At 39.9% G+C, this 17686-nt stretch overlaps 2 gene segments (V, D, J or C); one reads left to right on the top strand and one right to left on the bottom strand.

Annotated features, from left to right (window-relative positions):
* The first annotated feature begins 9196 nt into the window (after positions 1-9196).
* Positions 9197-9735, top strand: LOC125023815. The segment is given in 2 exon segments: positions 9197-9298; positions 9401-9735. Coding segments are annotated over 2 exon segments (387 nt in total).
* Positions 9736-13397: 3662 nt separating this feature from the next.
* Positions 13398-14885, bottom strand: LOC125023813 (the record flags this gene model as incomplete). The annotated part of the segment is given in 2 exon segments: positions 13398-13916; positions 14714-14885. Coding segments are annotated over 2 exon segments (495 nt in total), but the record flags the coding sequence as incomplete, so codon positions are not given.
* Between the last annotated feature and the right edge of the window lie 2801 nt (positions 14886-17686).

The following is a 17686-nucleotide window of genomic DNA, read 5'->3' as shown; positions in this document are numbered from 1 at the left end:
CTGCTTGTGTCTTGTGAACTGACGTCAGGACGATTTAAATTGAGAAAATACACACAAACAAAGAAATTCTTTCAAATACAGTATTTACAAAACAATTAACAGTGAAGCAGGTTCTGAAAGTGGTCCATTTAACATTTTTAGAACAAACTGTCACAGTGCAAGAAAACACAGGAAAAAAAGTCAACATGCAAGGCTCATAAATCACAACCATCCACACACAAAAATAAATAAGTACATAAATGCAAACAAAAAAAAGACAAAGGTAAAAACATCCAGGAATAAATGAAGTGTTCTCCATGTCTACCTTAAAAATACAGTGAGTCTTGTCTTCATCTTGTCGTCATGGTGAACTTTCTGCAGACCTCTGGAAGGCGTCAAGCACCGTCACCTCTGGTCTATGTTGGACAAAGCCCTGTAAATGACAGCAGACATGGATTTTAACTGTGGCTGAGTTCGTATGAAACCAACTTACACTAGGTACAAGAGGAAAAAACTAAAGGAAAACATCTGAATGTTAATGCTGAATAACAAACGGAAGCATATCAAACCTATTTCAGATGCAGTTTGGGTGAAACGAAGCCTACACGCAGACTTAGCAGAGTTTCATAGCTAATAATCCCAAAGCAGCGTCTCAGGTGTTGATTGCAGGGTAATCAGGGCTCTGTGTGTGTGTGTGTGTGTGGCAGTGAGTCACTGTCAGTGAATCTGGACACCAACAAGCGGCAGTCACACCGCTGGCTGGGCAGGAGAGGTGAGGTGGGGAGCTCAGGGTCAGACTGCGCTACAGTCTGGTAACAGAGAGGGGACGCTCTTCAGTTTAGAGCGACAGCAACACCACAACAACAGTGCACATCATGTGTCACTAACCTCTCTGTCCGTGGCCCTGCTAACACCAGAGCTAGTGAGTGTAAGGCAGCGATTCATGAGGCAGAGTAGAAGATGAGAGTGGAGGAAGAAAAAGTTTATTCCATATTACTTTCATTCTATTCATTTTCAATTATGTGCTTTGTTTACTATCTTACTTTTAATGATAAAAAAGTATATTGGGCAACTACTATCATAGTTGTATTGGAACTGATACTTGATTGTTCACACACTAGATCACCTTTTCCTTCCATGACAGCAGCTGTTCCCTCCTCACCACTGACTCCTGGCTCTGCCTCTGACTCTAAATCACATTTTTAAAATGGTCATAATTCTCAACACAAATCTCTCTTATTTCTCCACAAAGCATTCTGATCATTTCAAGTCAGTTTTATCACGTGGAGCCGCGATGCATTTTTCCACCACTTGGTGGCAGTGAAGCGTCACTCAGTTCAGAGCTGTATATTAGAGAGAGTCTGTCCGACTCAAATCATAGGCACCATGTTAGATACATCGGAGGGAAGACTCTACATTGTAAATATCCCAGCATCAATTCATTTTAAATATCTTAAATGATCCTTTAAAATGCTTTGTAGCCCAATCACCTCATCAGTCATGGAGCTGTATTTACCTTCTACTCAGTCTCCAGTAAACTAGTCTTACTGTTATTTATTATCATTGGTATTATAATTACAACATCAGCACGCTTTTGTTTCTTGACACAAATACTGAAAGTAGTTAACCCTGAGGCAGAAAACAGTCTCAAACAGTTGAAACTCAAACTAAAATGTTTGTCATGAAGAAACATTTAAATTAAATTAATGATGTAAATGAACGTGTCTGAATGTGATGGTTGAATGATCCTCAGGAGGAGATGAACTGTCACCTCACACCACCTCTGCTTTCTCTGTTCCATTACAACAGATGTGTGTTTCCCTCCTTCAAATGTGTTTTGCATGATTTTTCTGCATCACTGCTCCTCAGAGTTTAAGTTCTTGTGTCACAGAGACTCTGAACTGTTATCATGCACTCACACTGAAAATAGATCTGGTTCTCAGTACACTTCAACCATCAGTGGAGTAAAGACTGAAGATGCTGGAGATTATTACCGTCTTAGTGCCCATCATGGTGGAGAGTTCACACAGTGACAACACTAGAGTCAACAAGCAGAAACACAATGTGTCTTAACATAAATTAAAGAAATTCACTGACTCTTTTTCAATACATAGCTTTAAATTAACAAATAAAATATCAGAAATAATGTAACAAAGGAGAGACTATGCTTAATTTCTCTCCTATATGTTGATAACTATTGTGTGTTAATGCTAAAAAGTAAAGGATTGAGACATGAACCAACCACAGTGACACTAATCTTCAGCAGCATTTGTAATGTAAATATTTTCTTGTGTTCCATTCAGATCATAGATGGTTTAAATCCAAAGAGTATTTCTCCTGATGTTGTGTCCCTGGTTGCCTTCAGTGTGTTGAGAGCAGAGAAATGATTTCCATAGAGAGGAGGCTTTGCATGGTCAGCTGATCCTCCAGTCAACTGAGAAGGTTTATAGTCCTGTGAGTTCAACACTGCAGGACTCAGATCTGTCAGTCAACACAGCAGAAACCACAACCACCATGACTCTCATCACCATCCTCATCTGGACGCTGGCCTGCTGCTGCTTCACAGGTTCATTCTCTCAGCAACATTTCACTCATCATGTGCTGCCTTTTCTCTCATTTATTTCTGCTGAGAAATCAATCATTTGTTTTTGTCTGCAGGATGCAGTGGTCAGGTGACTGTGACTCAGCCTCCAGTAAAGACATCTACTCCAGGATCCACTGTCACTATGACCTGTAAGACCAGTCGAGATGTTACGTGTAGTTGTGGTAGTGGTAAGTGTCTTGCCTGGTATCAGCAGAAATCTGGACAACCTCCAAAGCTCCTGATAACATGTACCAGCACACGTGAATCAGGAACACCAGCTCGGTTTAGTGGCAGTGGAAGTGGTTCTGACTTCTCTTTGACCATCAGTGGAGTTCAGGCTGAAGATGCAGCCGTTTACTACTGTCAGAGTGCTCATTATATAAACAGTGCTTGGGTGTTCACACAGTGATTTGTCATCGTACAAAAACCTCCCTCAGTCAGACTGCAGAGACTCTGAGCTGTTACAGCAGGAACCAACTGCAGCTGCTGAAGAGGAAGAGACTCTGACACAGACCACTGAACACAGAGCTGACAGTAACCTCACCAAGCACTCAACACACATTTACACACACATACAAACACTATTTATACCCAATATAATTTATTTTGCTTCCATGACAAATAAAAAAAGTGTAACTTGTATGATGATGTATGATAATCATACAATGATGATGTAACATAAAAGACCATCAACCAGGTCTTTTATTTTGTTAAAGTCTCCAAATGGGGATCAAACACAGACCTGCATCATATGATGATTTAAATTGTATTATCAGACAATGAACATTTGTTGTGTTTGTAATGTAAATATTTTCTTGAGTTCCATTCAGATCATAGATGGTTTAAATCCAAAGAGTATTTCTCCTGATGTTGTGTCCCTGGTTGCCTTCAGTGTGTTGAGAGCAGAGAAATGATTTCCATAGAGAGGAGGCTTTGCATGGTCAGCTGATCCTCCAGTCAACTGAGAAGGTTTATAGTCCTGTGAGTTCAACACTGCAGGACTCAGATCTGTCAGTCAACACAGCAGAAACCACAACCACCATGACTCTCATCACCATCCTCATCTGGACGCTGGCCTGCTGCTGCTTCACAGGTTCATTCTCTCAGCAACATTTCACTCATCATGTGCTGCCTTTTCTCTCATTTATTTCTGCTGAGAAATCAATCATTTGTTTTTGTCTGCAGGATGCAGTGGTCAGGTGACTGTGACTCAGCCTCCAGTAAAGACATCTACTCCAGGATCCACTGTCACTATGACCTGTAAGACCAGCCGAGATGTTTACACATATGGTGATGGAGATCAGGCTATGTTCTGGTATCAGCAGAAATCTGGACAACCTCCAAAGCTCCTGATATATTTAGTTAGCACACGTGAATCAGGAACACCAGATCGGTTTAGTGGCAGTGGAAGCGACTCTGACTTCTCTTTGACCATCAGTGGAGTTCAGACTGAAGATGCAGCAGTTTACTACTGTCAGAGTGCTCATGAAATAAACAGTGCTGGTGTGTTCACACAGTGATTTGTGGTCGTACAAAAACCTCCCTCAGTCAGACTGCAGAGACTCTGAGCTGTTACAGGAGGAACCGACTGCAGCTGCTGAAGAGGAAGAGACTCTGACACAGACCACTGAACACAGAGCTGACAGTAACCTCACCAAGCACGAAACACACAATACAAAAAAATCTCACCTGATTCCTTTCCTTTGAGACAATGATCAAAGTTTAACTTTTAAGTTTTCATCTTCTTCACAAGATCAACAATCAAACTTCATGATGTCACTTATTAACATTTATTCACCAAAGCAGAGACACTGAGGGATTGTAATGAATTCAAACTTATGGTTTTTGATGAGTTTAGTGCGACACAGTGAGTGAAGCCTCAGGCCACCGTATGAAAACCTTTTTCAAACACTTTACACTCAGACAAAACTGCAAATTAAAATACATTAAAACCAGTATCAGCCATAATATAGTGATAATAAACTTTTACTTTGAAATCTTTCAGCTAAATGACCTTGTTCCATTTAGACTCTGTAAATAACTTTAACAGGTTTTTAAAATGTCAAATATTTTACACACTCACATTGATCTAATAGACACAGAGAATATATGTGAAAAAGATACAGAACAAGAAACATTAAAGATTAAATCAGACTGATACAACCAACTGAAGAGATGAACTTACAGTATGTGTGAAATAAAATCAAATATAATCTGTTAGAGTCACTTGAAATAATTGTGAAATAAAGATGCACACTCCTATTGTGCCATTATACCTGAGCTATTTCTTTACTTTGGATAAAAACCGTGCATATAGCTGCAACTTATACAAACTTATACCAATAACACTTACTCCATCCATCGACTCATGGTGTTTCCTGTGTGCTCTCGTCTGTCTGTCTGTCTGTCTGTCTGTGTGCAGCATCCATTCCTGAAGCAGGCCAAGCCTCGGTCCAGCCTCACTCCTCTCATCCTGGCAGCCAAGGAGGCCATGAGGAGCAACCGCTAACTCCCCAGTTTAGAAAGACTGTCAGCTCAAATTCCAGGGACGGCCAAAGCAGCCGGCGTCTCCTCCTGGTCTACGTATATATATGATGACGACTATCAGCAGCCTGCGAGTGTTTCCTCAAAAAGGTCATAAGATGCTGCTCCACTCTTCCCGGGGTTTCCAAATCTTACCTCTTCATCTCACCTTTGTGTTTTGTTATGAAGCTGCCATAAGCATGGATGTGTCGTTCATGTTGACACTGGTATTCTCAACGCCCAAAGTGTTAATGTATCTTCCTGAACAAAATAAACGAAATGTACAAACTCCCTATATTGAATAGAACAAGTAGCGCGATCCTATTGATTAATTAGTGAATTTACTCATCAGTCTCTGCTCTGATTGACACATGAGCGCTTTGTTTCAGTCTAACTAAATATCATTCAGGAGCACAGACTGATGAGAAGCTTTGAGCAGATACAGCTCCCGTTCTTAGACGTTTCTTCCAATTTTCCAGTCAGCTTCCACTTTTAGGTTGTTCATGAATACACTTTATGTCTCAGATAAAGGTTTTGTAATGAATGAACGTTCCTGTTAGTCTTTATTTTCCAGGATACTCTCCAAATGATTTTCTTTTCATGGTTGTGTTTGGTCACACATGTGCTCTCTGACTGGGTCCAATAGGTTGGAAAGAGTCACGGAAAACTGTAACCAGCCACGTCTGTGTCCTTGTTTCACTCCACATCTCACTTAAAGCCAAAGGAGCGATTCAGCATTTTGTATCTGTCTTCATTTTAATGAGTTTCAGTCGTCTGGTGCCAGTTGAGGGTGTTAACGGGCACCAGAACGTCGTCCTTAACCCAACTCTGACTTCACACACCTCAGCCTTCCAATTCACTGTGCAGGCTCTTCTCCAAATTATGCAAACCATCTGTTTGCTTCATGAAAAAAACAAAAAACAAAAAAACACCTCACTGTGCCTAAAAGCCACATTTTCTACATTTTTTGTGTTTGTCTACAGCTGTGCCTTCTGTAACAGACACCTTACTGTCGGTGGAAACAACACAAATACTGTATGAAATGATCTGAACTGGAGGAAGACTTTGCATTTGTTTGTATATTATGTAATGTCATGTATTTTTAACAGCTTTCAGTATGTATATCATTGATTTATACTCGTAACTAACACAACAAAAAGACAACTTAGACATTTTTCAGCATGTTTTTGTGAACCAACCCATCAGTGTCATTATGAACTCCAAGCCATTTAATGTATCAGGAGAAAAAGAGAGAAAAAAAAAGCCTGAGACGCTCAGATTTGAGTTGAGCAGTATTTGGAAATTGCTGTTATCCTGCTTGGAGTACCAGAGGAGTTTGGTTCAGAGGTAATTCCTTGGAAATTTGAGACAATCACTGAAAACCTTTAACAGACGCCCAGTGCAGGAAAACACACTCACATGGTACTCAACAGGGTGACACAAATCCTGAGTACACACTGTACATCAATACGTGGCTTTTGACCAGAGCACACATTCCAGTTAGACGAGCGATGTGTGATCGAAGACCGCGAAGCGAGTGTTTCACTGTTTGTCCTGAATCCAAAAACTTCTGGCGTGAAATAAAATCCATACAGTGTGTAAGTTATTAAACCTGAATTGATTTGTGTCTCAGTGAATGTGAAGCTTTTTCTGAGTCTACTGTTCACGAGGGCCTCTGCTTCAATTGAGCCTCAGCATTTTGTGTTTCAGCTACGAGGAAATGGAAAATAAATTACAAAATGACCACAATGACCTTAAAGGACATCAAAACAACCACTAAATTAACCCAGACAAGACGTAAATATCCAAAACACTACAAATGCATATTTATGGACACAAAATTATTCACAAATACACATGAAGATACAATCTATGTCTTTGCCAATATAAGCCTCTTGCTCCAATGTCTACTGAGCGTATCCAGACTGACATGTTAATCATTTCTCAATCATTTTTATCGAAATCTATTTGCAGTGACTTATTTTGACAAAAGAGGGCAGTGTTGACCGTTAAATTCTCACTCTTGTGCGTCTGTTCTCTTGTACATGATTTGAATATTTGCCACTCTTCCCTCACCTCATGTGATTCATTTAAATTCTTTTTCACGTTTGAACCCTCCTAAAGTTAGACTTCATGCAGACATGTTGCAGGAGATTGCTGCTCACACGAACACACTCCCACATTTACAGAAGCTTCCCCCCACTGGAAGGAGAAGTGAAACTCAGACTTTAATGCCCGTGTCAGATGGGTTCTGTCCCAGACGTATCACCACATATGAATTACACAGTCCTACCTCTGAAGGAATAAAAGCTGATTCATGCATTTAGCACAGATATGAGTCAAAGAGCCGATTTAATCAGATGTGAAGTATGTTAGACAACTTATTTCCTTTCATGTTGATGATTCAGAGTTGAATGTTGATCTTCTATTCAGTCCTTTTTGAGAATAACAATGATAAACTTTAGCTACACGTCTCATTAATCTAATCTAAAAGGTCATCATTAACAAGAAGGATATTGCAGCCGTTGTCTAATCGCTAAGTTTCCATAAATAACTGTGCTCATATTAACGATACAGGGATGTGTGATATCTACCAAAATTATCATTTCAAAATCTTGATCTGGTGACGGTAGCAATCAGCTGATCTCTTAGGACGTTTCACGCACAACGTAATTAGAAGGAAACTTCAGGTCTTCATTTGTTTCATTCTGTCTAAAAGAAGTTTGTGATGAATCTTAAGGGAAACCTCACAATGGATCAAATTTGCAAGCAGGGGACACGATGCACCTGTTCATGAGACGAAGTCAAAGAAGAAGGTCGTTAGAGAAAAGTTTCCAGGTGACAAAATGAACGCAGTAAAATGGACTTTAAACGGCTGAATGATCCTCAGGAGGAGATGAACTGTCACCTCACAGCACCTCTGCTTTCTCTCTTTCATTACAACAGATGTGTGTTTGCCTCCGTCAAATGTGTTTTGCATGATTTTTCTGCATCACTGCTCCTCAGAGTTTAAGTTCTTGTGTCACAGAGAGTCTGAACTGTTCTCATACACTCACACTGAAAACTGCATCAGGATGATGTTTCCAATAACTCTGATTGTCATGTTGGGTTTTCTGACTCAGGGTGAGAGACGTTGATGATATGTTTTTAAAAACTATCTGAGTTGATTTTAATCCTTTGCTCTAAACTTTAGTTATTTTAATTGGTTTCAAACTTTTCTTCTTAACGTTATTTATTTCTCATTTCAGAGTCGTTTGCCAACAATTTTCTGACTCAGGCTGATAAATCCAAGTCTGTCACTGTTGGAGGGACTGTGACCATCAGTGCCACAGGGAGTTCAAATATAGGGAGTGATCTAGCCTGGTACCTTCAGAAACCTGGACAGCCTCCTAAACTTCTTATAAGTTCAACATCAAGTCTCTACTCAGGAACTCTGTCTCGATTCAGAGGCAGTAGATCTGGTTCTCAGTACACTTTAACCATCAGTGAAGCTCAGGCTGAAGATGCTGGAGATTATTACTGTCTTGGTCTACATACTGGTGGAGTGTTCACACAGTGAAATAGAGTCGTATAAAAACCTCCTGCAGTCTGACTGAAGGCTGCAGGTGCAGAGAGTTGGTGAAGAGACAGTGATGAGGAGAACTGGTGCAGTGAACACAACACTAGAGTCATCAAGCAGAAACACAATGAATCAAAATAAAAATGAAATAAAGTCACTGACACTTTTAAAACACATACGATTAAATTTAGTGGATGAAATATCATAAATAAAACCTTTAGTTAATATCAAAAATTAGAGACTATGCTTAATTTCCCTCCAATATATTGATAATTATTATGTGTTAATGCTACATGAGTAAAAAGTAAAGGATTGAGACATAAACTAACCGGAGTGACACTAATCTTCAGCAGCATTTGTAATGTAAATATTTTCTTGTGTTCCATTCAGATCATAGATGGTTTAAATCCAAAGAGTATTTCTCCTGATGTTGTGTCCCTGGTTGCCTTCAGTGTGTTGAGAGCAGAGAAATGATTTCCATAGAGAGGAGGCTTTGCATGGTCAGCTGATCCTCCAGTCAACTGAGAAGGTTTATAGTCCTGTGAGTTCAACACTGCAGGACTCAGATCTGTCAGTCAACACAGCAGAAACCACAACCACCATGACTCTCATCACCATCCTCATCTGGACGCTGGCCTGCTGCTGTATCACAGGTCACGAGTAGTTTAAAAATGACAGTTTACTATTTTAACATACAACATACTAAAAGCTTTGTTAATTTTTAATTTGTTTATTTGTGTACTTTTCTTTTACAGGATCTCTTGGTCAAGTGACTGTGACTCAGTCTCCTTCAGTGTCATCTTCTCTTGGACAAACAGCCAGTCTGACCTGTAAAATGAACCCACCAGTTTATGCGTGGTCCAACGGAGAAAGTGATTCATACTGGTATCAGCAGAAATCAGGACAAGCTCCAAAGTTGGTCATCAAACGGGGTAAAAATCCAACAAGTGAGTTTTCTTCTAGATTCTCTGGTACAAGTGATGGAGCGAACGCTGCTTTGACCATCAGTGGAGTTCAGGCTGAAGATGCAGCAGTTTATTACTGTAAGAGTGGTCATGTAATAAACAGTGCTGCTGTCTTCACACAGTGATTTGTGGTCGTACAAAAACCTCCCTCAGTCAGACTGCAGAGACTCTGAGCTGTTAAAGCAGGAACCGACTGCAGCTGCTGACAAGGAAGAGACTCTGACACAGACCACTGAATTAGATTTTATAAACATTCATTTAAATTCTAGATCTTCTTTCTAGTTTGTACTTTAAGCTAAGTGGACAATCTCTTGTTTTGCAGAATTATTTACGTAGATAAATTGATTGATGATTATCAGATTTCATTACCAAACGTAAACATACGTTTTTACACTCATAGCACATATTTCAATGTTGCAGTGAAGGGCGCTGATAAAGAAGAGTTCCCCAGGGCTCCATCCTGGATCCACTATTGTTCATCATTTACATTTAACCACTTGTCATTTGGCAATATCCTCCAAAACTTAAGGTACATTTTCTTTCCACGCAGATGACACCCACCTCTACTTGTCTGCAAAGCCAAGCTCTTCTATTCCACCACCCTTACTGCCTGTCTAACAGAAATGAAATCCTCCACTGTGCTTCTGCTCAGCTTTAGGATAGAAATCAAACAACATGACATCATTCGTGTCCAGAACTTCGTCACCTCACGCATCGACTTCTCTAACTTCATTATTTTTGGTTTACCCCCCAAATATCTTAACTTCAACTAGTCCAAAATCCTGCAGCTTGTACCATCACCCAAACTCCTTCCTTGGAGCACATCACCCCAGTTCTTCAGCCGCTCCACTGGCTTCCAAAAAAAATTCGCATTGTATTCAAGATCCTGCCACCTACCTTCACAGCCCTTCACAACTGAACTCCATCATACCTGTCTGAACTTCTCCAATGAAACACACCCTCTCGTACTCGAGTGGGTTGTAGAGCACTTAGTCACTCAGCTCCACGTTTTTGGAACATTCTCCCACCTTAAACTCTGACGCGTTTCAAATACACTCTTAAAACACATCTTGTTTTAAATAGCTTATTCCATGTAACCTCCATTCCACTTTCCACATGGTGGGGAAAACAGACTGAGAGTGGCAGGTTGAGAGTGTTTCCTTGTTTTTTTGTTTGTTTTTGTTAAACAGACAAACAAATCAAAAAACACTTTGAGGCTTGGACCTAAAGAATGTTCCATCAGAGTCAGCAATTAGCTCCTGTGGATTTCCATAACCAAGATGGATCACAAATGATTACAGATATGGTGTTTAGTTTTTTTTAAGTTTTTTTTTTCATCGCAAAAAAAAGATCTTTATTTCAACCATCAATGTTCTTTTAAAACACATTACTTCAACCGCTCCTTAATGGTATTATATTCATGGTATTATGATTAACAGTACAGAAAACAAAATGAAAACTGATTCATAAGGAAATGAGTATCTGCAGTGAAAAAGCAGCAGAAGCCGCAAACAAAACAGGCGGCCTGCAACACCTACAATACAGAAGGCCCTCAGTCAACACTGTAGTGCTCACTTATTTCCTAAATGTCTAATTACTGCTCAGTCACCGTTTGGGACCTCATGCCAAGGTAAAACACAGTACTCTGCACAAACAAAGCTGGCAGAGCATCAACACTGATATCAGGCAAAAACAAAACAAAAGAAAAACATAACGAATGAAAAGAGACAAAGCAGGGCAAAAGCTTAAGGTAAGTTTGCGTTTGTCCGTCGCCTCCCGTACCTCATCGCCAATGAGCACTACCAGCTCAACCTCAACCTCACTTCTAAAAAAAAAAAGTGAGGAAGAGGGAGAACTAGCAGGAAGAGGCGTATTTAAAAGCACAGCGTGATTGAGAAATAGACTTGACACACCTATAGACACCTGGAAGGTCGTTATCATCGAAAGCTGCTGGTAACTGTAACTACTGCAAAACAAATACAATGACCAAGGAACTTGGGAAAAAAAAAAAAAAAGAAATGTAACAAAAGAAACACAAGTGTGAATAACTACCCGGTTACATATGTAGTCTACTTTTAAATCTGCTTTGTTATATTGTATTGTATGTTTTATTGTTATGATGGTTTATGTATTACTGTGTTATGTCAAATGACAGTGAGTGCTGTGAAAGGTGCCCGTAGATAAAATTTATTGTTATTTTTACTAGTATTAAAGAACAGGTGGTGATGAAGGAGAGCCTAAACACAGAGTAGACCCTGATCTCAACACAATGAGATAAGATGAGTTTCCATCCAGATCTTCTGCTGCTACTTTTATTTCTGTCTTCACACAACTCCTGGATGTGGACTACAGGAATGACTAGAGAAAAGAAATTTTAAATCACTTATAATCTAGTCTAGTGTTGATCCAGTAGTTACCAGCAGAGGATGCTGAGCACCTGATGATAAAGACCAGTCAGGAGAGACTATGAAAGTGGAAAATAAAATGTTTCTTATGAAGACAAACAACATGAAGGAACATATAAATGAAAATGCTCTAAAAATAAAAACGTAAAATATTCACAGAAAGTTTTAATAAATTTGCAAAAAAAATGATTAAAACCCACAGAAAATTCAGATAATATTACTGTCACATTGTTGAGTGAGACACTAAACGAAATTTTCCTCCTGGCGATTCAGTGTGTTGAGAGCAGAGAATTCATTTCCATAGAGAGGAGGCTTTGCATGGTCAGCTGATCCTCCAGTCAACTGAGAAGGTTTATAGTCCTGTGAGTTCAACACTGCAGGACTCAGATCTGTCAGTCAACACAGCAGAAACCACAACCACCATGACTCTCATCAACATCCTCATCTGGACGCTGGCCTGCTGCTGCTTCACAGGTTCATTCTCTCAGCAACATTTCACTCATCATGTGCTGCCTTTTCTCTCATTTATTTCTGCTGAGAAATCAATCATTTGTTTTTGTCTGCAGGATGCAGTGGTCAGGTGACTGTGACTCAGCCTCCAGTAAAGACATCTACTCCAGGATCCACTGTCACAATGACCTGTAAGACCAGCCAGGATGTAGGAACTTGTATTGGTAAACCGTGTATGTCCTGGTATCAACAGAAACCTGGACAAACTCCAAAGCTCCTTGTTAAACAAGGGGACATAAGCCACTCAGGAACACCAGCTCGGTTTAGTGGCAGTGGAAGAAACTCTGACTTCTCTTTGACCATCAGTGGAGTTCAGACTGAAGATGCAGCAGTTTACTACTGTCAGAGTAGACATGAAATAAACAGTGCTTATGTGTCAACACAGTGATTTGTCGTCGTACAAAAACCTCCCTCAGTCAGATTGCAGAGACTCTGAGCTGTTACAGCAGGAACCGACTGTAGCGGCTAAAGAGGAAGAGACTCTGACACAGACCACTGAACACAGAGCTGACAGTAACCTCACCAAGCACTAAACACACATTTACACTCACATACAAACATTATTAAAAAAAATCTGAAACTTGTATAATGATGTGAAACTTTCAGTCTTCTAAATATGAAGCCATCAACCAGGTAGTTTATCTTGTTAAAGTCTCCAAATGGGGATCAAACACAGACCTGCATCATATGATGATTTAACTTTTATTATGAGACATTGAACATTTATTGCGACCATTATAATTTCATTTTGAGTAATGGAAAAACGTTTTTTCTCCAGTAGACCTCTTAGATCCTCAGGACAACTGCTACAAAAGTCACATTTATTATATTAAGTGTGTGTGTAAACAATATTGAAATAGATGACAAAGATGTGATTTTATTAAATGTCAGTTTATTCTTTCATGCGCATGAAATTTTATCAGCATTTTTACAATAATTGTTAAAGAACAGAATCGTGGAGAAATGAAAGGACAGTCGCGTGTTGAGCAAATATGAGAAGAGAGAAGATGTGCAGCTTGATGAAAGTATCAGAAGCATCATTTCCAGACAGGAAGTGTTGCTGAAGCTCTACTCTGAGCAGCGGTCAGGCTCCAGGGTTTGAGTGACAGTGCTCTGTCCATTCAGACTGGCCTCACAGCTCACTGAGCCCGCCTTCCTCCACTGGTCTGCAGTGAGGCTCAGGGAGCTGCTCCAGCTGTAGTGGCCGTCCCCCCCCAGGACCTCCACGCTGCGGGACACCCCCGAGGACCTGCTGCTGCCCCCCACCTTCCAGCCCAGACTCCAGGTCGAGGGGAAGCCCCCGCTGGCCAGACACACCAGTGTGGCACTGCTCTGCTGCAGCTCCTCTCTGGAGGGGGGGAGGACGCTCAGGGTGGGACGCACCACACCCACTGGAGGAGACACACAAATACAAAGGAGTCAGGATGAAGGCTGCTAATAAAGGAAGATGACATTTCTAGTATCTTATCAATGAACCACAAGAACTTGTGCTGCTGTTGGACTCATACATTTCTCAGTATCAGACCATCAGCCTCATGATTCAAGTGGAAATGTCACTAAAACATCAATTAATATTAATCATTGATGACGTCTTATATCTGTTTCACAATGTGTGACAGTGAATAACTCATCTCTGGGATGATTTTCCATCTTTAAACTGACAGAGCTCAAACATTCATGTGAACACAGTTAAAACTTTGACATCTGTCTCTTTCACTTCCTTTAAACTACATGTGAAATGAATGAAGCGTGAACACCAAGCTGATCTGCATTAACTGATGAAATGATATTTATCACTAACTGAAATCCACATCACACTTTAATCTAAAAACTGTTTCTATGTTGAAAATGAATAAAAGAAAATAACATTAATCTACTGATGTTACGTTTTGAGTCTTACAGCTTGACATCGATCACATGTTAAATTAAAACATTTTTAAACAGAATAATTCAAAGTCATCGTAAAAGAGAATATTATAAAACGAACGATTCATTTTGATCATTTCAGTTACTATGTACTGAATTATAATGATCTCTGTCAAGTTTCTTGTCACAGTTAAAACGTTGGATCAGTTTTGTTAAATAATGAAAAATATCAACAACAAAAAATCAATGAACTCAATCACATTTTCACTAAATATATATAAATATATAATATATAAAAAGCTACAAAGAAAAAGGTACTTACAGTCAACGGTGAGTTTGGTTCCTCCACCAAAAGTCCCCCACAGTGATACAAACTCATTAAGAGGCCGTACAAAAACCTTCTGCTCTGAGAACAAACATCTGTCCTCTGAAAAAACTCTGATTCCTCTGATAACACAGCAAAAAATACACTTTTGTGAATGTGTTATGATGTGTAATCACATGGATGTTGAAATCATTTTTACAAAGTCATTGTTTCATTTAAATGTAGCTTTACTTTTCAACAACTGAAAGAGAGTCTCCTTTTAGAAATGTCATTGATTCCTAATTTTAAATCAGCTGACACATGATTAAATTTACATGATACTTTTATCACACTGATTTACAAGAAATGATGAATTATGACTTAAACTCTATATATGATCTTCACTCTGATGAATTGAATGTTAGTAGAAATACAAACCACATTGAACACAAACTCATCCTTAAATCCTTAGTTGTGTTTGTGATGTAAATATTTTCTTGTGTTCCATTCAGATCATAGATGGTTTAAATCCAAAGAGTATTTCTCCTGATGTTGTGTCCCTGGTTGCCTTCAGTGTGTTGAGAGCAGAGAAATGATTTCCATAGAGAGGAGGCTTTGCATGGTCAACTGATCCTCCAGTCAACTGAGAAGGTTTATAGTCCTGTGAGTTCAACACTGCAGGACTCAGATCTGTCAGTCAACACAGCAGAAACCACAACCACCATGACTCTCATCACCATCCTCATCTGGACGCTGGCCTGCTGCTGCTTCACAGGTTCATTCTCTCAGCAACATTTCACTCATCATGTGCTGCCTTTTCTCTCATTTATTTCTGCTGAGAAATCAATCATTTGTTTTTGTCTGCAGGATGCAGTGGTCAGGTGACTGTGACTCAGCCTCCAGTAAAGACATCTACTCCAGGATCCACTGTCACTATGACCTGTAAGACCAGCCGAGATGTTGAACGTTGCAGTGGTGGTGGTAGTAGTGGTGAGTGTATGTACTGGTATCAACAGAAATCTGGACAACCTCCAAAGCTCCTGATATATTTTATCAGCACACGTGTATCAGGAACACCAGCTCGGTTTAGTGGCAGTGGAAGTGGTTCTGACTTCTCTTTGACCATCAGTGGAGTTCAGACTGAAGATGCAGCAGTTTACTACTGTCAGAGTGTATACAGCAATGTGTTCACACAGTGATTTATCGTCGTACAAAAACCTCCCTCAGTCAGACTGCAGAGACTCTGAGCTGTTACAGCAGGAACCGACTGCAGCTGCTGAAGAGGAAGAGACTCTGACACAGACCACTGAACACAGAGCTGACAGTAACCTCACCAAGCACTAAACACACAACACAAACAACTTTATTCAGTTCACATGTGATTAATTTTGCAAAGAAACACATAAAGATCTTCACACTTAGTATTCAGTATGATGAAAACAACCAAAAAAGTAGCCTGATTAAATTTTCAATTTTCATTTTCATTTTAAATCAGTTTCTGTCCACTCATTGTCCAGATGTTTACAATGAAAAAGACATAAACTAATTCTTTTTTTTTGTTCTCTATGATCTCAGAACTCCTCCTCCTTTCTCATACATGATAATTTAAATCACGTCTGATTCAATTACTTTTTTAGAGGAGGATGAAATTTAAAGTTCAACTTTTTACATTTAACTTTTGGACAGGTCTCCAGTCCATCTCAGGGCTGATACACAAAGACAGAGTACCTGGAGAGATCCCACACAGACACAGGGAGAACATGCAACCTCCACACAGAAATGGATTTGAACCCAGAACCTTCTTGCTTTGAGCCATCACAGCCACTCACGACACCACTGTGCCACTGCAAGGAGAGACAATTAAAGTCAGATTTATTCATTTCAAAAGCACTCACTGACCACTTTATGAGGTACACCTTTCCATTGCTTGATTGGCAGATATCTAATCAGCCAATCACATGGCTGCAGATCAATGCATTTAGTCATGTAGAGGTGATCAAGAAAACCTGTTGATGTTCAAACCGAGCATCAGAATGGGGAAGAAAGGGGATTTAAGTGACTTTGAACGTGGTATGGTTGTTGGTGCCAGACAGGCTGATGGTCTGAGTGTTTCAGAAACTGCAGATCTGCTGGGATTTTCACACACAACCATCTCTAGGGTTTACAGAGAATGGTCCGAAAAAGAGAACATATCGAGTGAGCGGCAGTTGTTAATGAAAATGTCTTGTTGATGTGAGAGGTCAGAGGAGAATGGGCAGACTGGTTGGAGATGATAGAAAGGCAACAGTGACTCAAATAATCACTGGTCACAACCAAGGAATGCAGAATACCATCTATGAACGCACAACACGTCCAACCTTGAAGAAGATGGGCTACAGCAGCAGAAGACCACACCGGGTGCCACTCCTGTCAGCTAAGAACAGGAAACTGAGACTACAGTTCACACAGGCTCACCAACACTGGACAATAGAAAATTGGAGAAACGTTGCCTGGTCTGACGAGTCTTGATTTCAGCAGGGTCACAATTTGGCTTAAACAACATGAAAGCATGGATCCATGCTGCCTTGTATCAACGGTTCAGGCTGGTGGTGAACAGACCTTTAGGGATTATTTAATAGGTATTCATGGAAAATATAATTAAGCCTGTTATTCAGCTATTTTTTAGGCCAGCAGAGGAGGTCTTGCAGGCCCTGACGGACCACCACTGGTACGTAGTCACGTGTCCTGAATAACTGTTTAAGATTAGTTTAGAGATGTTGGGCTGAGCAGGAATGAAAGACCCTGTGGTCAAAGAGGAGTTCTTTGATAAATCACATGAAAGTCCAATCATCCTGTCTGTAGAAAAGATTTATGTTGTAGGAAATTCTCTTTTTTACCGGATATGTTTCATAATCACAATGTGCAGGTTGAATTTTATTCCACATATTAAAAATATGACGAAAATAGGTTTTTATCATCTTAAGAATATAACCAGAGTCGGCCCGTTTCTCT

Source organism: Mugil cephalus, chromosome 17, assembly GCF_022458985.1.
Source record: "Mugil cephalus isolate CIBA_MC_2020 chromosome 17, CIBA_Mcephalus_1.1, whole genome shotgun sequence".
NCBI classification, from domain to species: Eukaryota; Metazoa; Chordata; class Actinopteri; order Mugiliformes; family Mugilidae; genus Mugil; species Mugil cephalus.
This window is presented reverse-complemented; position numbering and strand designations above follow the sequence as displayed.